The following is a 27,997-nucleotide window of genomic DNA, read 5'->3' as shown; positions in this document are numbered from 1 at the left end:
CTGCAYCTTGAAAAGGCCTGGTCCTGCAAGGAGCTCGACCAGTGCTTGTATTGTGAGGTTACAAGGAATAACCAGCCCTTGGTCAGAAGGAATTTGTGGAAGACARCGAGCTGGAGTGACTGAAGTCAACTGGATTTAGGCACTAGGAATATTCCTTCAGTGTTGAGTGGATCTGACATTACAGCAAACATTCTGTCAGACCTGGACAAGGTGAATGTGTATCCAAAATGGCCTCTAAAAACYGTGCCCAGAATTACAAAAAATTCAACCTAGAGGATGTCTGGTTATGTACAGCCTGGRTAGAAAAGAAATCCTAATCTAGAGTATCAAAATACCATATTCATATAAACATAGGAGAGCATCTAATACAAAAGTAAAAAGTGTAAAACACAAACTTTCTTTTCTTTTGGAAATTAAATACCCTAAAAAATTGTTTAAAAAAAAACAACAAAAATTCCACAACAGGAATTTGTGTACTGGAAAAAGAAAAATGAAGGGGGACTACATCTCCCCTCGTCTGCGAGTTTTTGCTGCAACAGCTCTGCCTTCCTCCTCCTCCTCCTCCTCTTCCTCCTCRTAATTTTCTTCATGAATTTCTTTMTGGTTGTTGTCTTCTTGCATTTCTTGCTCTTGGTCGGTCCCTCTGTTATTCTTATCATCTGCCTGATTTGGGAAAGCAAAACAATCCAAAATGACACAGATTCCATGCCAGGTTCCTTACAGCTCATTTCAGGGCCATGAAATGACTTTCAGCTGGAGTTGGGAAAGCTGATGGGCAGAAATAGGAAAAGATGTTTCTGCCCTCCCTCCAGGAAGCAAGAAATGACTTGGAGATGGAAGGGTGAGCAAAAGGAATTTGGGAAAGCATGAAATGTTAAGGTCTGTGAGCCAAAGCAATGATTTCATGTGACATCCCTGTGCCATGATCAGGGTTTGACCTTAGCCCTGACCCCTGGGCTCCACAGGACTCACATTTTCCTCGTTTTCCCCATAGGGCTCCTCAGCATTGTGCTCCAGCTCACGCTTCTTCTCTTCAGTCAGGTCTTCCTGGACCTGCAAAGCACAAGAGATGTTCTGTGTGGTTTAATTGCCTTTTAAAGAGCRGCCTGTGGCATAACTGGACTCATTTGCACAGCAAAACTTTTACAGAATGAAGATTCTAAAGAAGGGAGAAGAGGGCATGGAGAGGTTAAAAGAGGATAAAAGGAACCATAACCATCCAGCAACTGGGAAACTCACTTCTTCTGAGAGCATCTACCTTGTAAATACAATTCTCACAGACAATCTCTTCTACTGCTATCCTTGGAGAGAGCAGTTCATGCTGAATCTGTGTCCCTGATGTTCAGCTTTTGGATCTCTCATTTCTATCTGTTCTGGCAGCACTCTCGTTCAATCCATGCCCCACTTCCCATGTTAGGTGCAAATTTGAAAGAGGAACATTTTGAAGTAAGTGTGATTTTCTTTTGGGAAGTTTTGCTGTGCTTTCCTGTGAGCAGGGTCAGAGGTATCCATCACACCACRATCACTTTGGGGAAGACCTGAACAGCAATGGATAATATTTGAGCCAACCTGCTGAAGAAACTCCTCCCCACTAGAGTATCTCTGATTTCTCACTCAGTCCCTGCTCCCTCTTTCCCAATTCCAGTAAGAACATTGGGCACAGCCCTTTATGATGGGTATGAATTGCTTCCTGTAAGCCAAAGTGCAGCTGCCAAGGGCCAGCTCTTCCCAGCTCCCAGGGGCCTGRTTTGATGGAAGTAGCAGCATTTTGCACTGGTGAGTGCTCAGTGCATCCCAACTAATCCAAAATGCTCCCCACCACGGAGCTACAGCAGCCAATTCCACGGCTTTTTCTGAAGGGGATTTTGTGGGAAGCAGGAGCAGGGATTAATCAGGCCCTACTGAGGGGCTGTAGGGTGGCTCGGGTTGGTGCCTGCACAACGAGCATGACATGAAGGAAAAAGTCCCTTCCCTCCCTCTCCTCCAGCTCAATGYGCTGTCAGCTTCCCCACCAAGCCCAGAATTGCAGCTTGGATTGCTCAGGAGGAGCACAGATAAATCAAAGTCAGAGCTAAGGAATAAGCGCCCAAGGAAGCAGTTTGCTCAGAACTGCAGTGTGTGATTAGAGATTAATGAGGTTTTCTGTGACCTTGAGGTTTCCAGGAAATTTTCCTTGTGTTGTGAAAGGCTTAATCTTTTCAATTATTGCACAATTAATGCTGTGTGGCACGGAAGAGTAATGGATTGCAGACATGAGCGTGAGTAACCCAGAGTGTATCCAGAAGGGGACAGCAGAGGAATGGCAAAGACTTCCCAGGATTGGTAAAGTCACACAAAGTGATTTGGGTTCAYCCTGCAGCTCCAAAGGTACCAAGGGTGAGTTTAAACAGAGCTGTRCTCTGCTACCTGAGCCTCCACCTGCCTTAGGTCTGTGTTCTTACCTCCTCTTCTCCCTCCTCCTGGTATTGTTCATCCACATTATCCTCCTGCTGGTCAGGATTTCCTGCCATCTGCACAAAGATCACATAAAAATTCAGTTCTATGARCTTGCCTAATAACTAGAGGGCTGAAGATTAAAGCTTCTTGTTCTGGAACTAAAACTCCCAGTAAAGCTCAAGCAACAATGATGGCAGAAGGAGTTTTAGTGCATTCATTAGAAGCAGTGAGAGCCCAGCTCTGTGATTTAAAATTGCCCTCAATTAAAAAATAGCAGGACGATTTTAAGAAAAATCACTTCCCAGAACAAAGGAGAACTTTCCACACTAAGCAGGAAGACGAAGGAATATTCACACCATTAAAGACCAGTGCMATAAAAACACAGAACTCTCTCTCTGCCTGGAGGAGTTTACAGCTTCAGCACAGCTGAAATGGGCAGCTTGAACCTCCTGAAGGGGCCCCAGAGGTGCCTCCTTTGCCTTTACCCACCACCAAGTGCTCTTCCATTCCTGGATGTCCTTGTTTCTGACCCGTTTCCTTGTGCTTTTCATTTTCATCGGGGAGGTTTTCTTCCCTCTCTTGCTCAGCTTCTTCAAATTCATCTTCTCCCTGATTGTTGGGGTCATCAGCAGGATTCACATCTTCCATGGCTSCCTTCTGCAATTTACAGGAGTGAGTGTTAAATACTTTTAGCTCATGGTCCAACTGCATTTCCCTCAAAAGAAGAGCAGCAGGGGCTGTGCCAGAGCCAGCTCCATCCATCTCCACTGGAAGCAGCTGGAATTTCTGCAGGATCAGGGGTCAGTGAAGAACCTCAGCAGTGAGCAGGGACAGAGCAGCAGCACAGCACCTGTCTGCTGAAATGCAGAGTGAATCTGAGCACTTCTTTCACAGGGGCTGCTGAACAACCCATGTTTACTGACTCCCTGACAGTGCCTGATAAGGCCACAGCACAAAGATAAGAGTTTAAATGCTCACAGCTTCGAAAAGCTGATGGGATTTTTCAGTAATCAGACTGTCCTGCTCTATTGACCTTGGCCGTGTCTGCAGTGAAACAAAACACTCACTTTTCGTCTTTGCCATACAGAAAAAGAGCATCTTCTGTCTGCTTATCATTCAGTAAAAGCAGTTTTATATTTTTATAGCCAACGAGTTAAAGATCCTTTAGAAATAGTCAGTGTACACCTTAATTTGCCAAAGGGGAGGGGAGTAAGGAAAATGCACTTGATGTTGCACAGCACCAGGAAAGCTGGAGTTTGGGGGAGGCACAGGGTGATTGTCCTGCCCCCAGAGCTCTGTGCAGTTGATCCCTGGGCTCACGTCAGCGCTGACCAATATCCTCTTTTGAGACCTCACTCCTCTGTGCTGACTCCAGCTGGTTACAGGGGCTCTTGAGTTGGCCTTTAATTAATGCCATAATGAAAAACATCATCCTCCCCTCCTTCTGACTGGCCACTACTGTTATTTTTTGAAGCCAAATGTACCTGTTCAAGCCYCAGCTAAGACCAAATCCTTTATTTCACTGAAGCACAGATCAAAGGAATGTGGAAGCAACTTTCTTCCAACAAGGATGTATTTATTTTTTTATTTCTTCCCAAATCAGGAAGGGCAGCTTTAAAWATACTTTAGATGTTGTTTACAACTGTCAAGCCTGTCTTCCTAGCAGACCTGTGCTTATCTCATTTCTGTAGGATGCAATTATGTCAGACGAGACCTGTGGCTTCTCACTTGAGTAACAACTGCAATCCACAGCATCTTAATTCATACTCACTGMTTCATCAGCCTGCTGATTTTCTGCCTGATGTTGTGCTTCTTGCTGYTCATTTGCATTATTCTGATCATCATCTTCCCCTTCATCCTGGTGCTGGTTGTCGTGTTCATAAGCTGAGGAATGTTTTAGGTGATTATTGCATTACAGCAGTTTTTAGTTATCCTTTTGAGTCTCCTATAGACAAGGTTTCACACATGCTTTTAGCAGTGGGCAGCCTCTACCTGAACAGATAATGCTCACAGAATTGGTTTACTCCTAATAGGAAASGGAAATTAAAAGAGCAGGCCAGGTTGGATGGGGCATTGAACAACCTGGGCCAGTGGAAGATGTCCCTGCCCATGGCAGGGATGWGGAATGRGATGAGTCCCTTCCAACTCAAACCATTTGAACTGATTCCATGATTCTATAATTTAAAGAGCTCAAACAAACCCACACTCAGAGCCAGAAACATAACTAAGGTCCACAGAGCCCTGTGATAACAGCTAAGCCAAAAGGACACCTCCTTTCAGGACTGTGGATATGATCTTTAGTAATTTCTCTATTTCGCTGTCAGTTCAGCCACGGTTATTTGAGCTTCTGGTTTTAAATTGCAAGTTTATGTTTCACTTGAATCCAATCTGGATATGAAATGAATATTAAAGTCTSCCATGCAAGGCTGTGCACAGGGAGCCTGTGAGCATGGCAAGAACAGAAGCTCTCTCTTACCTCCTTCCTCTTCCTGAATGCCTTGCTCTTCCTCCCCTTGCACAATGTCCTGGTCCATGTTATCATAATGAGCCTGTTGGCTGAGAACACAAAAAGCCAAACATCATTTCAGTTTCACAAAAGCTTTCTGCTTTAGTGAACAAAGCCCCCACCTGCAGCTGTGCCTCTCTCACACCTCTCTCAGCACCTGCCAGAGCAGGCCCCAGTTTTGTGCTCTGTTATCTGGTATTTTCTCACATCACCTTTCCTGAAATATACTTGATGGAACAGAGATTTTTTTGTGCTGCTACACGGACTTTGAGCGTGTGTGTCTCTGTATGTGGAGTCTGTAGCCCTAATTGAYATGGGCCAGGCAAAGAGTAAAGTCAGGACTCTGAATTTTGGCAAACAGACCCTCAGTTCTTCAAGCAATTTGCCAATAGGACCCTCTGGAAATCTGCTCTCAGGGACAAGGGCACAGAACAGAGCTGACAACACAAAACCCAGAGCACAAACCATGACAAACTCATGCAGGAGAATTTAACCTGAGGTGGTTTTTGTAGAGTTTTTCCCCTTGCTCTGCCTGTCTCTGCAGCTGGAGCTCTCTGTCCTGGAGCTGCTGCTGCCTCAGGAGCTGCCCTCGCAGCCTTTGCTGGTGCAGGGACTCCTGCTGCTGCCGGAGCTGCTTGGCCTCCTCTGCTCTCTGGGCTCCAAGATGCTGCTGCTCCAGCTGCTGCTCATAAGCTGCTTTCTGTCTCATTGGCACAGCTTTTGTTGGTGTTACCTGTCASAGAAATGTGTTAGCCACAGATTAATCATCCTCTCAGTGATCAGAAACAAGCAGGGAGAAATGGGTCCAGAGGGAAAAGCATGCAGGTGCTCCATGCAGTAGGCAAAATTACAGCAAAGTTAYTTTTAAGTTTTCCTGTCCCTGCTTAAAGTTTAAATATTTTTTTGGAACACAGACTGGAAGTGTTTGTGGATGATTTGGGGAAGGAAGAGGAAATTGTGGGCTGAGGGAAGCCAAGCTTTTCTTACAAATACTACAAAACCCACCCAACATTTTACACAGTAGRAGGAGGTTTTGATGGCTGATAAAGAAGCAAAAGTTTCCATTGTTTTAACTGATAATCTCAGTGGGAGCTGCTTTTAGYCTTAAGTGAGACACAGCCCATCTTTTTATACTCAGCAATAATTTAAAGTAACTCCARTTTCACAGCTTAACCCATTGCCACTGCTCTGAGCCTCTGCACCTCTTCAGTAACAGATTCTCATCACACCAGAGTCACACAATTAATCTGCCAGGAGAGAAAGTGTTTACAAAGCCTGAAGTGAGACCAGTGAAAYACATTTCCCACTGCAGATCCAATCTAGAATGCAAATCCAGGATTTGCTGGTTTTATTTAGAGCTGCACATTGATTTCCCCTGGTTATTTCAGTCATGTTTGTCTGGCAGTTAAAATTCCCTGTCAAATGCCAGTGAGCATTTTGCTGGCAGAGTATTTGCAGAAGGCAGGTATCTCTGACAAGGAAAYACTCTGCAATTTGCTGAGATGCATCAAATTAGCAAAGCAGGACAGTTCTCCATCCCAGCCTCACTCCCACCTGCTGAGCTCCTCACCAGCCACCATGGGCCTAAGGTTTAAAGTGGGATAGGATTCAATCTGCTGCTCTTTTTTTTTATTTCCATCTGTTGCTTTTTATCAGCAGAATTAATGTTCATTACAATCTGGCCAGYGCAGCAGTACAAGTGTGCTCCAGTTGAGCCTGAATCCTCTGCATCCAAGTGCTTTGAATCCCAAATTTTCTATCAATATGACAGTAATTTTATCTAAAAAAACCAGTGAGTGCTCTGCATCCCAAACTTTCTATAAAAAATTGATTTTGCCTAGAAAATGGTGAGTGCAATACATAGCCAGCAATGGTAAGAGATTCCTCCATTTAAACAGCAGATTTGATCAATCAGAAAACAGCTCCCCACCTCTGGCTGCAGGTGATCACCCAGCATGTTGGTTTCTTCTTCCTTTTGTTCCTGCTTTTTCCATTCATGCTCCTCTGGGCCTTGGTCCTGCTCCTCCTCCAGGTGCTCAGGCTGCCCTGCCTGCTCCATTTCTTCCTCTTCAAGCTCCTTTTTGCGCTCTTCCTCAATCTGATCTGCCTGTTGTTCCTCATCCTCTCCAGCTTCTTGCTGCTCCTGGATGTTCAGCTCCTTGGCATTGTGSCCCTCGGGAGCCTTTCCCTGCCCGTGGAAAGGCTCAGCCCTGTTCTGCTCCTGGGTATTTATTTCTTCTCTCTCTCTTGGCTTCTCATTCTGCAAAACAGACACAGGATTATGTTRTTATTATGGATTTCAGTTTCAAGAGAGCCAAGGAGATTTGGATCCTTCATTCCAGCCTGGAGCTGTTGTCAGGAGGGCCAAATGCCTGGTTTGGAATGAGCTACTCCTGCCAAAGGATGTCACTACCTGGTTTGTGGCTCTGCACAGCTACACAAGGYCTTGTACAGCTCCATCACAGAGCAGGTTAAGCTTCATTTAATCCAAAGTGGAACAAAACCTCTTACAATTCTACAAAATACAATTTCTATAAAGCAAACTCTGTCTTTTAGAGACACAATTTAGTGCTGGCTTTGGCAGAACTGGGTTCACAGCTGGACTTGGCAATCTTAAAGTTCCTTTCCARYCTAAATGATTCCATGATTTTTATCTCCTCTAGGTTCTGCTGGCCAAGAATTCTTGTAAAACAAAATCACAACTGATTTTTCTTAACTTCTAGATTATGCATTTTCTGCTTGAACATTGGTGTGCCAACGTTAAATATGTTGGCTTTAATGTGCCACTGGAACTTGGTAATGTAAAATTTTTTTCAGAGCTTGTTAAAGCTTTTCTGTAATACTTGAGACAGCTAAAATTTGAGACTGCTTWTTCAAAAAATTTAGATTTTGCTGACATACACTGACAACTCGTGTGAGAAAAGGTCATCGTGAATAGATTTTCCTTCTACTCAACATGATGAAACCATTCCTCACCACTTTCCTCCAGAAGTGACAAAGGTGCACAGTTAAACACACACTCCTACGAGACATTCAGCACGTTTTGCTGAGCAAGAGCCACTCCTGGGGTGTCTGTAGCCTTTTACCTCCTGCTGCTGCTCAGCCCCAGCTCCGTGGTGCTCCGGGAGGTGGCTGTGAGGGGACGGGCCCCGCACCTCGGGCTGTTCATTCCCTCCTTCCAACTTCTCCGGCTGTTGGAAACTTGGGATTTTTTTGAGCGTGTCCTTCAGCTGTTTGTATTCCTCCACCTGAGTCTAAAGCCAACATGTTAATTATAGCGCATCCAAATTAATTTCTTAATCAAATGTAGTCACCTTGGAGTAAAGTTGCTAGCAGGACACGTGGTAGAAAGACTCGATATTCCAGGGAGGAGAAGGGATAGGAGCTTTTAAAATGTAATTTTTTCTCTACATGTTAGATTACACTGATCCATCAGGATCTTTTCAGCCAAAGTGCACATGCATACAAAGTGGATTAAAAACATCTCTGTGGGACAAAGAAGAGGAGTTGTTTTATTCATGCCAAGCAGGAGAAGTGTCAGAAGGGGATGATGCAGCTTTCCTGGCAGACTAAAGCGAGGGAAATCGAGAGCACCACAAYTTCTCCTTTGCTGGTAGAAAGAAGAGCAGTTCTTTCAGAAACAGAAGTTTTAAAGTGCATCTACACGTCGTGAAAATGCCAAMTCCTCAACATTTAGACAGGTGTTAGACAAGACAACAGCCAACAGACAGAACTGAGGCAAAGAAAGTCACAGTACACGGGTGGTGAAGAGCAAGGGGAAAAAAGAAGAGAAAAAATAAAAGARGGGAAATGTGAATTTCTGAAGTCTTCCTGAATTGCAACAATAAAATGTTGTARTTTGGTTTGCTGTTTAACTTTGGACAAGATCAGGATCAAGAAGTTCTAAAGAAAATCCAGCAGGATTAGTACCCCAATCCCTGGCTCTGCAACAGAAAGATTTCCAATTAAAGTGGGTTTTTTTCAGTGGGCAGAGTATAAAAGTTGACCAGCTGCATACACAGCAGATGTCCCATGAGAAGGTTTCCCTGCCCCTTCCCCCTAAACAGGATCACAAGAAGGCTGGAGAGGGACTTTGGACAAGAGCATGGAGTGATAGGACAAGGGGGAACAGCCTTAAGCTGAAGCAGGGAAGGTTTAGATTTGATRTTAAGAATAAATTCTTTACTGTGAGGTGGTGAGGCCCTGGCACAGGGTGCCCAGAAAGGTCGTGGACTCYCCATCCCTGGAAGAGCTCAAGGCCAGGCTGGAGCAGGGCTTGGAGCAGCCTGGGACAGTGGAAGGTGTCCCTGCCCAAGGCAGGGGGTGGAATGGGATGAGCATTAAGGTCCCTTCCAACCCAAACCATTCCATGATATTCAACCAGTGCCCATCCAGATCACAACTCAAGTAYTCTGTTCTAGTGCAGAGTCACTAAACTGAACATTGAGATCCAAGGCCACACCTTAAAGGGTGCTAATCCTGGCAGATCAGGGTTTATTAAAATATACAATTCATCTGTCTGGCTGTGGAAAAGCACAAAGACTCCAGTGCTTTAAAAATTCAGATCACAAATTTGTTAGTGCAAATTCAATGTCTAGAGTACACCTAGAAACAGAGGGATCATTTACRGAGCTGTGAAAGAATCCCTTGGGAACTTTCTGCAGCTGGTTTGAGGAAAAAAACTGCACAGAAGTGTGAAATACCTTCTGTTCTTCAGGCATGTGCAAGACCCTTCTCTGGAGGGTCTCCACAGGACAAATGTCACACCCTGACTGCAGACACAAAGGCTTTGTGTGACACAGGCTTGCTAATTAAAGACCTGAATCAAAGCCAGGAGTGCAGGGAGCTTCCCTTTGGGTTTGGTGAACCTTAAATCAGCTCCTACGTGTGGCCCTGTGGAATTTCAGATGTTACCAGCTCACACCCCACAGCAAACGTGGACAGGGAGAGAAGAGCTCACAATTTGCTGCCACTGTGGTTTAGTACTGCAGATTATGATTCTTCWGATTTTCAGTCTATGAGGGAACTTTCTGATTTTTCCCTGGGTTGAAATATCTACACATATTGACATGCACAACAAGCAGAACTGGGAAAAAAATATTCAATGCTTTTAATGCTGCTAATGATTTTGTGGACTGTGAAAGTGCCTAAAAGAAAATCAGTCAGGAATAAAAATAACTTCACACTGCCTCATTGCCTTTCCCTCTGATCTTTCACCAAAAGTCTTCCTCTGCTCCAACATTACTCCCATTTTCAGATTCCCTGTGGCCTACACAGCTTGCACTGGCACAGCTGACTGAGCCTGCAACAGTTTGTGCTTCATGGATAATTCGCTTGCAAATGATATTTCAGAAACTTAATGCTGCTGTTCTTTTAAAAACTGATTTGAGTCCCACCTGGAGTTTTCATTCCTTCATATACATCTCCACATATATATTCTGATTCGTAGTGCCCAGAGAAGCTGTGGCTGCCCCTGGATTCCTGGAAGTGTCCAAGGCCAGGTTGGACAGGGCTTGGAGCAATCTGGGAGAGTGGAAAATGTCCCTGCCCGTGACAGGGGAAGGCACTGGATGAGTTTTAAGGTCCCTTCCAACCCRAACCATTCTGAGATTTTGTGAAAGCCTCACCAGTCACACACACAGAGATTTCACACCATCACCCAGGTGTGTGTAAGAGATAAATGTGAAGGTCAGGGATGCCCAACTGAGAGCAGTTCCACCAGAGGGGACAGAGAAAGAAAGGCACAGAGAGAGAGCTCTCAGRGAAGCAGGAGGGTTCTCTCTGCAGAGCACATGCACTGCTGGGCCTGGCACACAGCCTGCTGGGCTGTCTGAGCACCCTGGCAGCCGCTGCAGCCTCTCAGGGTGCCATGCACTCCCTGCAGGGCAGCATCCCGCCGCAGCCCCACGCCAAAGGCACATGCAGCACGCTGCAGGCAGCAGCAGGGCACAGACAGAGCTGGGGAAGCCGAGAGCCCGCAGGAGCTGCTTTCTCTCTGACCTGAGCAGCAGCTAGTGCACTCTTGTGGTCTTCCAATGTCACCACAAGCTCGTTGTGCTGGGACAGCAAGTTCTTATGCTGCTGCTACACAAAAAGAAGAACATCACATGTTTCACGTAAAGTTCATCCTGAAGATCAGTCAGGGAGGCTCTGGGGGGTTTTAAACTAGGAAGGTAATTCAATTTGTTTTGAAAAGAAAATCCTGAGCTGGAGTGACAGCACTTATTTATTTCACACGGAATGCATATTAAACAGATAGAGGAAGCGAGCACAACAGGGAATGAAATTTGGAGGCCAGGATCTGTGTGACTAAAATAAAATTAAAAGTTGGAGTAGATGTTGATGAATGCTTTAAAAAAAAACAGTGTTGGAACACATTAAGCGCTGAGTTTTGCCAAAACTCAATTCTCAACTTGTAAAACCAAATTCCCAATTTTAATTYCTATACTAAATACTTTTCTGTTATTTTTTTTTTTTATGAGCATGCACCTAAAGTGCAGGTGGCCAAAGACATGAAATCCAGTTCAGCCACAATCCTCTCTTTTTTTCCCACATAACAGAAAGCATAAGTCTTCAGCACAGCCTGCTTCGGGCTCGTGAAAACTTGGGAACATTTTTCCTAATGATCTTGAAAGTTCTCCTCARAGCAAAGCCTACCTTGACATCCTGGAGCTGGGTGTGAATGTCTTGGTGTGCTTTTCTCAACTGCCTGTTCTCCTCCCGTAAGTTATACAGGGATTCTGTTGAAAAGAAATGAAAAAAAAAATACAGGTTTTAAACCTGGCTGGATTTATAAAACAAGCACCAAATTAAGACTACGGCACAATCTACATAAATCCTACATGGCTGCTGTAGTAAAAATTAAGTAGAATAATTGTATGGTTAGTTTTTGTTATCTCTCACCCCAGCCCTGCTGAAAGCTGTACATTTTCAAGCAGAAAATTGTAACATTTGGTGAAATTTTGTATCAGTGCACCCAGTCTGCACCTGGAATTCTGCATCACTGCTCCCACTGGGCACTGCAGATGGCAAAATCCCCAAGGAAATCTGAATCCTGAAAAGGCAGAGAGGAAGGCACTCTCCTCCCTTTCCCCACATCACATCAGGCAAGTGAGAATTTTCCACTGTAGGACCCAGCTCTTCCTTTGAAAAGGATGCCCAGATGGCCACCATGCTCCAGAARCTTCTGAGATCAGGGAGAGGCTTCTATTCCCACTTTTTACATAATGTTGATGTGGAGCCAACAATGAACCTCTGCCTGCAGGACCCTCTGCAGACAAAACTGCAAACAGCCCCAGAACCAACCCATGTATCAGGGACCCACAGCAGAGAAGGCTCTGATGGACACAGCCCCATCCTTTTGTTCTGTGGAACAGGATGGAAGAGGCCTGAAAGCTGCCCAGAATCTCTAAAAAGGAAACTGGATGCCAAGAGTTAAAAGTGAATTTGTCATTCAAGTGCACAGGTGCCATGTGTTCCAGAGGAGCTGGCACAGGTAGGGAAAAAGGAAGYATAAAATGTATATAAAGTCACTTCATAAAGAGACACCATTAAATTCCTGCTAGAAGTGGCAAATATTCTTAGATTGCCTTCCAGTTACAAAAAAGAAGAACCAAACCTTTTTTTCCAAGTTTATACAAGTCTTACAATTCAAAATTAAGGACTGCCTCAACAACCTTTGACACTTGACAGAGCACTTGTTTTTAAGTGCTGAATTTTTTACTGTTTCTCTAAACCAGACAGGAGCACAGAGCACATATGAACAGATTCCAGGGAAAGGCCACAGAAAATAATCAATAAAATGTAACTTGTCAGGTGGCAGAAGTGACCTGTGAGTGAGAACAGAGAAAATACCTCTCTCACACCACAGCRAACCCAATGGCAAACACCCAGTTTAACGTGGGCAGCCAGACCCAGGTTAAATTTACCCTTCAGCTTGGAGATCTCCTGCTCCTTTTCCTGCTGYAGCTGTAGGTACCGCTCCTTGTGATCACTGAAYGTCCTGCTAAACTCTTCTCCTTGTTTTCGGTGATCTTCCTCAAGGTCAGCGTGCTGTTTCTTCAGTTCTTCGTGTTGACTCTGCAAATACCAAGTTGGGACACTGGAACAGCTCTGTATCTGCATATCTGGCTAATATTGTCTTTGGCAATTTGTTTAATAAGTGCAGATGAATAGGAAGCATTCATAACAGGAAGGTTATTATTCAAAGCATGCACATTGCAGCTCCTTTCAAACACAAAATGATCTCTGTGATGAGCAGGCTCCTGTTCCAGGGCTCTGTCACCTCACCCCAGAGCTGCACTGGCCCCCTGGGAGCTGCTGAATTTGTCCAAGAAAATCCTTATGTGCCAATCTATGTGAGGGATGATAAGTCAGCATTCCCTACAAGTAATTGCATCTGATAAGATTAAATCACCCAGTGGAAAGCCTGATTAGGAAAAACTGCAGGAAAATATATTTTAAAATAAGAGGAAGCACTGTCCACACCCTGGCACTAGGCAGTGACACCAGAAGCCAGCCAGGCTGTGTCTCCCAGTATAACCAGTTACCCACCTTCAGCATCTGGTGCTGCACACTCAGGGCGCTGTACCTGCTGTTGGAGTCTTGCTGTAAAACAAAAACACTCGTGTCACTCACCCTGGCACTGCCTGAGCCCTGCACCCACAGCTCTTTGGGAGCCACCAGCCCAGGGATGCAGCTCCCCAGGAAATCAATCCATCTCTGCCTGGCTCTGGGGCAGAGCTCCTACACTCTGCACCTCCTGCACSAACCACCTATTTTAACTCCCGTTACTCAGCTCCCAAACTGCTCCCCAGCTTCAACATGAAATAGCCATAAAATCCTAATTTACTTGCTTTATAAAGAGTTCTCTACAGGTCTCTGGGTCCTCTGCCAGAGAGAGCTTTCCTTCTGGCACTTGATATATAAAACAAAGTTTCTTGATGTTTTTATRCTTTCCAGTTCAAAGCCCATGTGTTAGAAAGCTGTCACTGTTCTTTTCCCTGTGGGCTAAGCTACAAAAAGATTTCTAACACCTCCTTATTCCCCTTTCCCCTTAAATATAACAACACCACGTTTGAACTACTATAACATAAACAGGGGGATTATTTTCTAAATTAATTTTCTGGAGAGATATTAGTATCTCCTACTAAAGCTCAAATAATTAGGAATTGGAGAGCACTCATGAATGCAGAATAGAATTGGGATAAGTGAGAGCTCTTTCAATTAGTATTTCGCAAGACCTCTTCCTTTGAACAGCCATAATTGCAAAGCATTTCCTTTTCCTTGCAATTCAAATAGCATCAGCTATTAAAAACTTGTACTAGGAATGATGACTTACCCTTCCTTTATTTAGTGTTTCCTGTGCTTCTAGTTTATAAACAAGAAAATCTGCAACATGAAAGGGAAAGTACTGATGAAAAAAACCCAGCAGGAAGAAGCTTGAATAACTCRACTGTTAAGTACATAAATTCTCTTTAGGAGATGAGTATTTATGCAGAAATTATTTTCAAAAGGATCTTAAAAAAAAATCAACCTATGGAGAATTTGACAAAATGCACAGATTTTGAYAAAGCATTTTCTTCAAAAAGTTTCATTTAATAGTTTCACTTCAAAGTTTCATATCATAGTGAGAGATGCAGAGTTCAGGCTCAAATCTACAGATGAATAATTAAATCTGTTACATGAACTCTCTCAGGAGAGACCCAAGAGAATCATTCAGAAGGAAAAGGACATTTATAAAATYGTGCATTCTTGGCAACAACAAAACATTTCCTCATTGATTTCTTGATCCTCTCTCTTTACAGGGTTTGAAAAGGTGTCTCACCCTCGGGTGGCAGCAGGACCGTTCTACACTAGATGGCACCAGCAACCCATCGAGACCTGCACGGTGAGAATCACTCCTTACTGCTTTTCAGCTTTGTAAAGCAATATTTTTAATTCAGCAGCTGAGTCCCTCAGTTTTAGGAAGAATTGCAGTGAATTTAGAGGCTGAGGAAATTGCAGTGAATTTAGAGGCTGAGGAAACTCAGAGGATTGTATCCTGCTGAACTTCTATAAAGGCCAGAGGTGTAAGAAAAACAATTTGTGCCAACATTTCTCCCTCTCACACACCTAGAACGGAGGTTTTAATCAGGAAAAGGCATGTAAGCATCCTAAAGCACATGTAAAAGTATTGATCCAGAGTTTAATTCCCCATTGATGGAATGCAGGAAAAGATCCCATGGTTTTGGTACATGTTTTGAATTTTTGGCATGCCAGGACAGGAATGACACGTGCCCACACCCCATGTATGTGTTGGGTTTATCTACAGGGATCCAAACATATTCTCTGGGTATATTATTTCATGCTGAAGTGATCTGTAAACAGTATTAAAAAGATTATTACTTCTAAAAAGATCTGATTAAAGAAGATTAAATAAAAAAGAACTACTAAAAAGACCAGCACAGCTCTGCCAAGTGGATGCTAATGTATAGCTAATATATTATACAACTCATTTACAATTGAAGAAATTTTAAATGAGTTGGACATTTGCAATTACTTTCTACTATAATCAAGTTAAAYGTCCAAGTGAAAAGCCCACTTTTACCTTCTTTTGCTTTCTTATGTTCCAGCCTTTCCTTTTGTAATGACTTTTCTAATCTTGACCGGTGCTCATACACAACTGAAAAGAGAAATTTTGCACACAATTCATTAAAAAAGTAACGCACACAAAGCCCACCACCCACCCCTAACACACCCAGGGAGTGCTGGCACAGAATGCACCAGGAAAATACAAGAGGAATGAGGTAATGGGATAAAGGGCTGCTTATGCCACTTGTGACAGTAACTTTTTTCCCTTTCTGCACACTTTATCCATCACAAATTCTGGGTTATTTGCACTGCTAAACATGGAATGTGATAACCAGGAGAATGATTTGTTTCTGCAGGCAGCCAGCTGTGGTGGAGCTACTAAACCCTTTCCTCCTCAGGAATGCAGGGACATTTCCACGCTGCCATCCTCCCCTGCCTCATTTGCACACAGACAAGGAAATAAGACAGGAGAACTCTGCTGCCAGAGGAATTCCTGGCAGCACACGAAGCGTCACAAGGAGGGAGGGAGATGCCCAAGGGCAGGAAAGCTCCAGGAGGTGAGCAGGGCACCGGACAGGCTGCCTGGGCTAAGCCATGGGAAACCTGAGTGTCATCCTAAAYTCTTCCAAAAWCCGGGAATACWGTATTCCCWTTGCACTSTCTYCCAGCAAAAATGACTCCCAAAGGCKGTCTAAGCTGCCCATGACTCCTCTGCAGACACCATCCCAAAATGGGGATCACATTTTTGGCTTTGTTTGTTGCATCCAGATGTGTTTAGGACATCCAACATCCTCTGGCACAAAGTTCCCCCATTGGCTGCCAGTAAAGCAGGATTTCACCCAACCCATGCTTTGGACATGGAATTTGGGATGTGGCACATCAGTCCCTATTTACTYTTTCCTCACCTCTCATTGTCTGAAACAAACAAGTTTGTAGCAAAGACATCAATTAAACCTCATGGAAATGTACAATWACATATGTTTAAGCTCAGTTTAACACAAGAATCTTTCACTGCCCAAATTACAGTTTGCATTTTTTTAATCCGTTAACAATTTGTATTAAAAGAATGATTTTTCCATTAAAACTAGGAAACTCATTTTCTGAGAATAAACCAATGGCAAACACAAGCTTTCAACAAGAAGCCTCAAATTAAGATTTGTATCTTGGCAGCCACAGAAAGCTCCTCTTGCACCTTAAAACATGCTCTTAATTCCACCAAGGYGCATTCTGCAGGCTTATCTACAAGTGTTTACGTTTTGACTCAGAATTGCTAATCAATCCTTGGCACCTATCTCCACTTTGCTATTTATCTTCTAAAGTCAAGGGCATCAGTCAAGATGAGCCAATGTATCAACACCCTCTGTRAGAAAACAAGCAGGCAGTGAATATTCCCAAAGTCACCAGCAGGCTTGGAGAAGGGAAAAAAAAAAGGCAGCACTATAGTAATGGTTTTATTCAGGCCATGAAGGTGGTGAATGCTGAATTATTGTGCAAAAGGAACAGTGGTTGCAGCACAGCAGCTCARGAGAACAATGAAAATCCATAATGGGCTTCCCTTCCCATGCAATCAGAGTGGAACAGGCTTTCTGGCAAACACACGAAACCACAAATGGATTTGGAGATCACATTTTCCATCCCACCTCTCTGYCTGCAAGTGCACCTTCCACAGCTCTTCCTGGTGCTTTACCAAGGGTGTGTGTGGGGGAAACCCTGCACAACAAACCCAGCATGGGGCAGGAGAAACAGGGCAGGAGAAAGCAGCATTTGGGGTTTGGGGAGCTCAGAGAATCCCTGCTGAGCTCTGGGTTTGAACACAGCCTGTGCATCATCTCCTCTACCTGCTAACCCTTGAAACAGTGGGACAAAGCTGGAGATGTCCTAAAACAGCCCTTGAGGCAGCCCAAAGGGGCAAGGAAACACCTCCTCCCACACCTCTGCCCTTCTGGGTGATTCACTGGTTGGCTCAGCATGTTTCTCTCTGATAAAAGTCCATAATGTGCAATGTACTGAAGGTGTCAATTAAAAATAATTATTAATGAAGCACAGCTTCCCTGTTTTCTCACTCGCTCCTTTGGGCAGTAGGTTGCAGGTCAGATTTTATAAGTACATATAGGTGTTAATCTCCCATAAAATGAATTATTGCCACCAGTGAGAGAGCTTAAGAAGAGCCCAAACTGCAAAGAGCTTGTTACTACAGCAGAAATTCCTCCTACTTAGCTGCCAGCTTGGATGTAAGATGTCTGAACAAGAATCTGAAAGAAACAAATACATTGAAAAACTGATTTCCTATAGGAGTCCACCCCARTTGGGAGTGAAGCCTATAGAAGGAATCCAACAAAATCCTTCTAAGGGATGCACAAATAATTTTTCCTAGGGTAAGCTTTTAATTCTGTAGTGATCTTTGCACAAATAATTGAACGAAATTTATTTCTACATTATATTGAATAGAATGGTAAAAAAAAAAGGAGAGGAAATGTTGTCATCTAATGGCTAATAGACATTATTCCAAAAATGAAATTACTGCAGGTATCAGTTTTATTCCTGAAATTACTTATAGATTGTAACCTACACGAACAAACAAAGAACCACAAACTCAAAGAGCCCAGAAACAGAACTGGTAGCCTCACAGATCAATGAAAGACCTTTCACCTTCAACAAGGAAGCAATGAACAGTCCTTGAACTCATCCCAATAAAATCAAGTCCTTAAGATTTTCCCCATAAAGAAAAGGAATTGAGGGAGAAGGGAGATTACACCACTTCGACCAGTGCTGAACGTTAATTGCAACACAAGAGTCAGGGGAGGTGATGAAATAGAGATTATTTAACAGCCAAGGCTCCTTCTCTTATCTTTGCTCTGCACCTCTAAGCAGTAAAACTATTATTAAGCAAAATAAGCCATTATTGTATATTTAAAAGGTAGTATTTCCTGGTTCACAATACTCTAGTCATTTGGTCTGTCAGAAGGATGATCCCAGAGTCCAAAATGCCTCAACTCCCACTATCTTACATACTGGAAAATAAGATTTCATTGGGATTTAATATATATTTGATGCAAGAAAATTTACTAATTTCAACATGATTGTTAGTTACACAATTCAGAAGTCATTCTCTGAGCTTACAGCAATACATTTCCTTGAAAACCAGCAGATTTCAGTACCCTTGGCAATACTCGGTGTTATTTTCCCTCACACTGTGGCAGAGTTGAACTGAACCAGCAGTGTGGGGTGAACAACCCTGGAACTTCTCTAGTAACACTGCAAAGGTCTGCAGAACCTATTAAAATTGTTAATTGCCCATCCTTGCCCCTGCAAAACGAAGCATTTAAAATCTGAACCCATGCAAAATAGTTTTCTGCTGAGAGTAAAGCATTTCCATGAGCCAAAGAAGAATCCCTTCAATATGGGATGTTGGATAAATTCTCTAATCCAATAATTAAAATTTTGATCTCGGATGATATTTCATGACTCCTCTGACACTAACACTTCATGCTGGGAGAAGATGTTATTAATATAGCAAGACTTGCTTCCCAAGCTTCCAGCTCTGTATTTAAATCAGTGAATCTGCTTGCAGACAAGATCCACTGATTTCACTCCTGATAATCTTATCAGAAACAGATTATCAAACTGTGGGCAGCTGCTGGACAAGCAGCAGGATTCCCCACCACAGTACAAGCTATGCTGGCCACAGTATCACCACAGGATGAGCTCCATCGACTTCACAGATTCAACTGAGGGTTCAAAAATGAATGGATATTCCAGTGTGACTGCAAATATTTTAGGAAAAACAGAAGTACTTTCACAATGGAGGCTACGATGTCTGTTTTAAGGACAGCACAAGGAAACCACATTACAAAAAAAAACCCTATTTATTTATTATAGAATGGTTTGAGTTAGAAAGGACCTCAAAACTCATCTTGTTCCACCCTCTTGCCATGGGCAGGGACACCTTCCACTAGACCAGGTTGCTCCAAGACACAATATTTACAAGACATTGAACAAAATATTGGAGCTATTTAATAATTTGAAGTTTCCTGGTTTGAATTTAAACAAAAAGACAGAAATAAAAGGCACGATAACATGAAACAGACTGTGTGTGAGGCTTCATTGTGGAACAGTTTTGCATCCAGGCAGGGATGGACTGACCTTATTTTGCTCTCTGCAAACCACAACTGGCACTRTGCAGATTGTGAGAATTTACCTTTACTTCAAAACAAACTCCCACATTTTTCAATTTACTCACATGATCGAATAATGGTTTTGTCTAATTACAGYCAGYCACGTCWAATTCCTCCTGAAAAACCAAATTAWGCATCAGCAGTTGTGCTTAAAAATGACCTCTGCTTTGACTGAATTCCCCAGTCATACATGTTGCTCAGAGTATCAGTAATTTGAAAASTTTGTATTTAATATCAGGATCTTCACATTCAGGGGATTTTTTTTTCAAGAGAAAACATAATATCTGCTTTCAGAGATCCTGCACCAAAATCAATTAAAATAAACCTATTCTTCTGACTTACTCAGGATTTCAGGAAGAAGTTCTATTCTAACTAAAAGGTTCCAGAAACTGGTTCTATTTTTGCCTTCATTGCAGTTCTGAAAAATGGGAAATGCTGKGGAATTTGGCACATTAATGCACTTTACCCCAGAAACACATACTTGTATTTCTAAGATATCACTGTGGCCTCTATTCCATTCTAAGGATGACAGGAAAAATAATTTCTAAACTGGAACAAGCATCTACATTTAATAGAATCCTTTTACTCCACCCTGCCTCACGTACTGCCTTTCTTAGAAGTCAATATCACCTCTAGGAAACAACAGATTTAAGATAAGTTGGGACAGAGGGAAGGATTTATCATGTTCTAACAGTAAACTGCAAAGAGCTGCTGCTAAAAATAAGTTGGAGAAGGGGTATTAAATGTGATTAAATATTTAATCCCTTACAGATAGGCTTCAGACCTGACTTTTATTAGGAAGGAGATCATGTTTTTCAGAAGAGATTTCCAGTGCACTCCACAAAAGGTTTCTTCCAGCCTTTGGTACCACAGGTGGGATCAGCTTCCCACCTTGAATTGCTGTTTTCTATACACCAATGGATGATAAAGGCTATTTTTTTTTTTTTTTTTTGAGTAATGATAAATGCAAACAGTTCAAACAAAACCTTTTGGATTTAAATTAGCAGGAAAACACACAAACATTGATAAAAGCTGCAGAGACAACAGTTTTCTTCCCACATCATCTCTGAATGTCTGGCTCTGYTCAACCCTCCACCCCAGGAAACAAAGGCCTGGTCTTTTTCTCAAAAATTGTTTTAGAMTTTTTTTCCATTTTTATGCAGGTGTAGTGATTGCATCTACATGGTGTCAGGATCTATATAAATATCTATATTCAGAAACTAGCGCAAAACAGACCTCAAAGAAAAAAAAACCCTATTTATATACACACAAACTGCATCAAGAAATCAAGAGTTTGAGTTAGTGATTAATTTTTTTGACTGAAAATGGCTTTGTCGAGTGTGGATAGGAGCAGGCTCCTTACTCTGCCTGCTGGGAGCTCAAGCAGACCACACTTCTCTCATCATCTCTCTAATTAAGCCCTGGAAATGACTGCCAAACTCTGGGATCTGAGTCACCTCAGGAAAAGAAGATACCACGCTAATTTCAGATACCTTAGGGGTGGGGGAAAACCTAGAGGATGAGGTAAAGCACTTGCAGTTTCTTTTATTTCTTAATTAATGATACATAGCAGAAAATCTCAAGGAGTTTGGGTTAAGCTACATCACCAGAAAAAGATGAGAGCTGCATCCAGCTCACAAGACCCTTCCTTAAACTTAAGGACAGTACCCAACAGGTCAAATTCCTCAAGTGCTCATTTTAGACTCCAACACAACTAGAAATTCATGCCCCTGAATCCTAAAAAWCMMAMMAAAAAATCACCCAACGAAGGATTCAGCTTTAATTAGTTGCTCTCTATAGCTCATTTTTTCAGTAATCTGATTTATTTAGCCTTCATTACCATCAAACCTCAAAGCAGCACCTGACTTTCAGCAGGGCAGATTAAATTACTTCTTCCCTGCAAGAATCCCATTCCAAAAGGAGCAAAGTGAACTCTGTTAGCCACAAATTGCTGGCAATATCCTCACCAGCACATCAGAGATGCTATAATGGGCACTCAAATCTCAGAGAGGGCGGAAACCTTACTCATAAGTTGCCCCACCCTGACACACAGGCTGACAAGCAGCCAGCCCAGTGAGACAATGTGCTTGGAACATCATTTTTAAGGCTTAGGAATTCAGTCAGGCAGGAATATGTGACAGGAGATCACTGTCAGGGAAGGCAGAATGCAAACTCACCCCATCACCCATCCTGCCTCACTCCTGTCCCAGCTTTGAGGGGTCCACACAGATCCATCAGCTTTAGGAGGTTTAAATCATCATCAGTAACAAATATTGGGCTCTACTTTGCATCATGTTGGCTACCAGGTCTTGTGTCAAACAGGGGAGAGAGAGCACTAAAAGCCAGGGAACAAACTCACCCTATTACCTCATTCTGCTCAATGTTCCTTCAGCCTGCTCTGTGATCCTCAGCCAGGTTCCAGCTGGGGTGCAGAGGAAATGCTGCAGCACTGGCAGAAATTTATCCTGGAGCTGTTATGTCTACAAGGAAAGAGCACTTTTGGTAGGAATGAAAGAATATCAATATGAGCATGTGCTCAATTTATCCTTCCAGTCCTAGAATTCAGCTTCAGGACCCTTACTCATTGTGGACCTGGAAATAAACTTCCCTGAGTTAACAGTGCCCCAGCACCTCTTCTGTACTTGGGTTATGAGGAAAGCTTGGTAATTACAGATATCCCAAAATCTTGAGGTTGAGCTGCAAAATAGACATGTRTCTATCTAGTTTTATATATACCTGTTTGTACATTTATATATGAATATACATTACAGCATACACCTCTCCAATACTAATATTCTGCACAATTTCAAGCATTTTATGTGTTTTAAGTATTTAGAAAACTAAACACTCATTGCAAATGTGAATGGAGGTAAAACAGCCAGGTTCTCARAGGAGGTTACAAACCAAAGCATTCCATTTCAGGAAGCCAGGCAGCAGAATTTGGGATGCTTGCCATTTCAGGCAAACACAGAACTAACCTCTCCTCTGACAATGCTACCATGGCTCTCTCAGACAGCAACAAAACAATCCAAATAAGTGCTGCAGTGACCTGAAAGTCATAGGAATGACAGGAATTCAGGATTCTGTTATTTGGAAGAACAACCAAGCACACGGGAGCTGCAGTAGATGCAGCTCTACTTGTCTGACACATGTGAAAAATAAGCCATCAATAGTGTTGGTTCTCTCTGCCAACTCAAAGTACAAGTTTAAAGCACAATAAAAGAGGGATGTGATAGTGAAGTACACCCAGATCCGTGTGTTCACTAGGAGCAGCCTTGGCATCTGTGTAGTTTTCATGCAGATATGATAAATATTAACCATTAAAGTGACACAGAACTGTGACCTGGTACTGGGGTGCACTAAACAATTCTGCATACACAATGCTCCTATAGATCTAACCAACTCCTGGCAGGTCACCCCCATAGAGAGTCTTGATTTAGGACAATTGGCACAACAGGCACACAGGAATCTCCATTTACAGCTGGTGCTTTCTAGCACTGGATCAGCAACGTTTGAGGAAATCCACACTTTATACACAGTAGGGAAAACTCTCAAACTCAGAGTCCCTGCTGGGCCAGCTCCCAAGATTCCAACACAGTCTCAGGCTGCAGAGATTRCACAAAGCTGTCAGATACGTTAAGACTCTCAGAGAAAGAGCAGGAAAATTAAGGTAGTAAAAGGCACTRACTGCAGGCTGTTATTAAGATTAGGGATTAGTACAGATTAAACAGATTAAAATAGTACATGAGGCATTACTTAATACACAGAGGATGAGAAGACAGAAGCTGCAAGGGCTAAAAAGACTTTTGTAGATACTTTCTACCCTGCAGCAGTCACAGGTACAATCAGGCTCACCTGCTGCTCTCAGTGTGGTTCTGTTCTAGCAAAGGAAGCCTGTTCCTAGTATGGCAAATAGTTCAAGACTTAGTTTGACACATCCCKAAAGGAGGCAAAGAGCATCAAGTTTCGGGTTTATCATTTTAAGAAATACTAAGTAAGATTATCTTCACATTTCAAAAGTATATAGTGGCTCAGAGAACGAGATTTAAAAATAATCAGCTTATTGGGAAGATCAGCTTCTCTATGAAAGACCTTATAGATAACAATGACTTTAGGTTTYCTCAGKAGTCAAAAAATTTTGTGTCATCTCTAAATTTTGCCTTTGGTACTTCCTTTGGGGATTACAAAATCAGCCCTACTTTTTCAATGCCCAAGAGAACTTTGTTAGGAAAAAAATGCCAAAGTTTTTTATTCTTCTACAAAATCTTCTACAATGTGATCTTCTAAATGGAGTCAGTTTAAGATCCCAGCCTTTCTAACCCGGTTATTGTGTTCCCAGGTCTGCCATCCTACCCTGAGCTTATTCAAGGGGCACAAACACTTCTCAGCTGAGTGGCAGGAGCTGTGAATACCACAGAGAGCAGAACTCCTCACAACAGAGCCATGTGCAGCTCTCTTCAGAACAGGTGTGTGTGTTTAATGATCCTCAGGCCACTTCCTGCACCATTTCTCAGGGATCTGTGCATTCTGCCCCAGTATTTTCCYACATATTCTTAGGAAAATGAGCCTCCTTCACGTGCTGCTGTGTTTGAGCAAAACAAGACAATGAAAAAGATAAAAATCTAAGACAGCTGGCTTTTCAAGGAAAAACAGAAAGAACAGCTCATTCGGGCATGAAGAACCTGCAAGTACCAAAAAGAAAGTTGTTATTAACTACACAGATGAGAAAAAGCCATAAAAACTTGGGAAAATAGTAGAGGGGACAATAGGAAGTAAAGGGAACTGCACTCTGAGTTACAGCTGAGGATCCTAAGGTTTTGGGCAGACCAAAGGCATTCAGATCCTAAACTGCTAAACTGCCATCCTGTCCATAAACACAGGAGTGTCCATGAACCTCAGGCATTTCACAAATGGACYCAAATTTCACTCACAAGCCCTCACAGGGGCATTCACAAGCTCCTCCGTGCACAATCAGGAAAGCAACTGCTTTTGTAGGCTCCAGCAGTCACAACAAAACCCTACAAAAATTCAGATAACAGCTGATATTTCACTGGCCTCCAAGAGATTCAATCCAGTCACTTTCAGGGGCACGGCCAGCCTGCCACAATGTAGCCTCAGAATTAAAAAAAACACACTTTTAGAAGCTGACTTTCATTTTTTTAGTTTACATTTAAACCTTTAAAAGCCTCCTGCTGAAAGAGTTGGTCAGGAAATGGAAGTCCAAGGTACGCTTTACTCCTCAGCTTTAAAGTCTTATTTAATCATTCAGGAGAGTTGAGAACACCAAGAAATCAATCCMTATTGATGGAGAACCCTCCTCTCCTTTAACTGGTTTCTTTTTAAAATATTTCAGAGTGCTTCCATCACTCTTCAGGCCCCAAAATTTTCTCTAGTTCAGGATCTATAGAGAAACTGGTTATGCTGCCTGGAAAAGATAAGTTGCATTACTTTACCAATGCAATATTTAAATTTTATTGTTCTCATAAAATGATAAACTCAAAGAAYAATCTTTGGACAGCCAAGAGATGTAGCTCAGATATTCTTAGAGGTGTTGGGGTTTTTTTTTTTGCTTTTTTGTTTTTTTGTTTGGCAACAGGAACATTGTTGATTTAAAATCCAGGTCATTTAAAATCAAAAGTTCAAAGTGCAGTCAGACACTGCACCTGCAAACAGGATTTTCTGTCAGCATTTTAYGTCATTTCCAAGTCTCTGCTTAAAGAAAATTCCTTCCTGTTGTTTCGTAACAAAGAGGTAAATAGGAAAGGTTCAGGAATGGGTTTGGTGGTGGGTATCACCAGTCAGCTTGTGTCTGCCCATGTGCTGGGCATAGGCACAGGCTCAGAATTCCCTGTGTTCGCCTCAATAATAAATTCCTACTGCAAAAATCCAGGTGATTATACAGGGGAGGCCATTTCGGAAAGATGGGGAAGCAAAGTTTATTTCCCCAATCCCCTGAAGTCCTCAGGCATATAACTTCCCTTTACTTTAGTGGGACATGAGGCAGCCAGTGACTGCTGCTTCATTCAGGATTTCTCTGGGCTCTCACMCCCTCTGAGGTGTAACAGCTACTTCCAGAACACAGGGAAAATCTAAAGAACCATTTTTTTATTGTTACATTTTATTTTCCTTCTATTCTGTGACTTAATTGCCAGTAATTATTTTTTTAAACAGGGTTTACTGCTACCATASTTGGCATAGATAAATTCTCCTGCTTAATAGGGTTGATACACTGGCACGGATCCCAGAACCATGTGAGTTTATTGCATGGATCATCAAATCTATTAATGTTATCAGATCCTGGTCCATATTTCACATTTCCCATTRATACATTGAAACAAGCAAGAGAATYACATAAAACRCAGCACCCACAATTGCCTGCTTGGATAGATGATGGCTACTCAAAATAATCTTTCAAGCATGGAAAGTTCAAGCTAACAGCCCAGACCTCATACATCTGATCCAGAGAATCTCTCCTCTGTGTAGGGATAAAGTTTGCTGCACGCTCCTTTTTGGCAAAGCCGGAGCAACAGAAAAAGCCAACTTGTCAAATTTTAGCTKGAGAACAAGATGTCCCTGTGTCCTCCGCAAATACTGCTGGCAAGTRTACAGCCGAGCAAGAGTAGCCCTTCAGCCATCTGCCACACACCCACCTCCCAGCCARGCATTTACACCTTTGCTGGGACTAAAATGAAGGTTTCTGGCAAAGAGCAACATGGTATTACCTCCAAATGGCCAGAAATTGAAATACTAAGTAACAACAGTGTCAGCTGGTGACTAAACACATTAAAGGAACAAATYGCTGTAAGAATCAAACAGCATAAGCCCAACTCTGCACTCTCTGCATACAAACTGTGAGCTCCCAGGCATGCTTTGATGGATGCTTCCACAGGGAAAAGAATGGTTGAGGATCACCSTGAAGTTTAGTGCTGCTGCAGATGCTACAGCAGATCCCTCTGATTCTTCTTTTATGCCATTCTGAGGGAGGAAACTTGAAAGCTCAAGTTGTGAGCTGACCTGACAACCTTGCACTTGACAATTAGAGAGGTGCTGAGGTGTCCCACTTCCCAAACCATTGATGTTCCAGGTACATCCCTGCTGCTTTGCTCCTGATTTCTGGGCATGCAGATGTCAGACATGGACACCTTTACATCTGCAACTACAGGACATTTGCTGCATCCTTAAACCAAGATACACAAGGATCTGTATTAATGTAAAGCCAAGAAATTCAGAGCCTTTCGAAAAGTAATAGAATAGCCTTACCCAAATAACTTATCTGAACTTTAAATTACCCTTTAAAAACACTTCATTAGAGTAGTGCTCTSCTCCATCCTGGAACAACTTAAGGTTTATGCTGCCCAGGAGCTGCAAGAATGTTCAGCATAMAATGAACCCTGCAAGGTGAGAGAGAAGCCCACAAAAATCCCAGGCTGGACACAGTCTGCATTGCTAGATGGGCAGCCGGCAGCATGCCTGCCTTTCCCAAGTATGCCAGGACTTGCCAAGTGATGTGCAGCCCTTTGGGAATAAGAGAGCTGTGTGGGAACGAGACCTCTCTAGGAATCCACGATAAAACCTCACCCCGACCTCGGCAGGGCAGGGATCCCAGAGACCCTACAACCCCACGGGCTGCAGGAAAAGCAGGGGGAGAAGGAGTAAAACTTTGAGAGAGGTTGGACAGGCRGAGGAGGAGGAGGAGGAGGGTGTTCTGCACGCCCTGGGGAAGGGCAGCAGAGGCTCCTGCCGAGGGAGTACCTTGTAACTGAGCCGAGAGCGACTCCTGATGCTGCTGGTACTTGAGCGCCGTGGCCTCAGCCTTCCTGAGCTGGCCCTGCAGCTCGTAGTAGAGCATCGCCCCGTACAGGAACCCGAACACCACGGTCAGCAGCAGCAGCGTCTGGAAAATCCGCTTCTGTTTCCGGGAGCACATCCCGTTGCCCATGTCCCCGGCGGGGTCCCGAGGGCCCCCGCCCGTCACGGCTCAGCAGCGGGCGGGAGGCGGCGGCATCGGAGGCCCCGGGAGGAGGAGGAGGAAGGAGGGAATGAGGGAAGGAGGGCCGGCGGAGGCGGGGCCGGCCGATAATCTCAGCCCCTGGGCACGGCCGCGGCGCCCGGGGCGGTCCCCCCGGCGCGGGCAGCGGAGGGGCTCATGCTGGGGATGCTCCGTGTCCCGATCCCCGCGTCCGGAGCCTGCGGYCGGGGCGGCAGCGGAGCCGGAGCCGCGGGGCTGCGGGACGGGAACAAAGGCAGCTCCCGGCCCCGCACTGACGTGTCCCCGCTCGGCCGCGGCGCCCCCGCCGCGGGATCCCCG

General features: G+C 43.5%; 1 protein-coding gene across 1 annotated transcript; it reads right to left on the bottom strand.

Annotated features, from left to right (window-relative positions):
* Positions 1 to 462: 462 nt before the first annotated feature.
* On the bottom strand, positions 463 to 27,997 carry GOLIM4 (golgi integral membrane protein 4). Its single transcript, XM_057378461.1, has 16 exons — positions 27,442 to 27,997; positions 15,531 to 15,605; positions 14,283 to 14,332; positions 13,496 to 13,549; positions 12,871 to 13,021; positions 11,600 to 11,682; positions 10,943 to 11,026; positions 8,029 to 8,196; positions 6,873 to 7,202; positions 5,437 to 5,675; positions 4,913 to 4,992; positions 4,208 to 4,320; positions 2,926 to 3,093; positions 2,442 to 2,510; positions 973 to 1,053; positions 463 to 663 (listed from the first exon to the last, which is right to left on the bottom strand). The coding sequence occupies exons 1-16, from the start codon at positions 27,626 to 27,628 to the stop codon at positions 502 to 504; spliced, it is 2,094 nt and encodes a 697-aa protein (XP_057234444.1). The 5' UTR covers positions 27,629 to 27,997; the 3' UTR covers positions 463 to 501.

This window comes from Malurus melanocephalus, unplaced genomic scaffold (assembly GCF_030028575.1).
Source record: "Malurus melanocephalus ecotype Western Australia unplaced genomic scaffold, MMel_1.1 scaffold_360, whole genome shotgun sequence".
In the NCBI taxonomy this organism is placed as follows: Eukaryota; Metazoa; Chordata; class Aves; order Passeriformes; family Maluridae; genus Malurus; species Malurus melanocephalus.
This window is presented reverse-complemented; position numbering and strand designations above follow the sequence as displayed.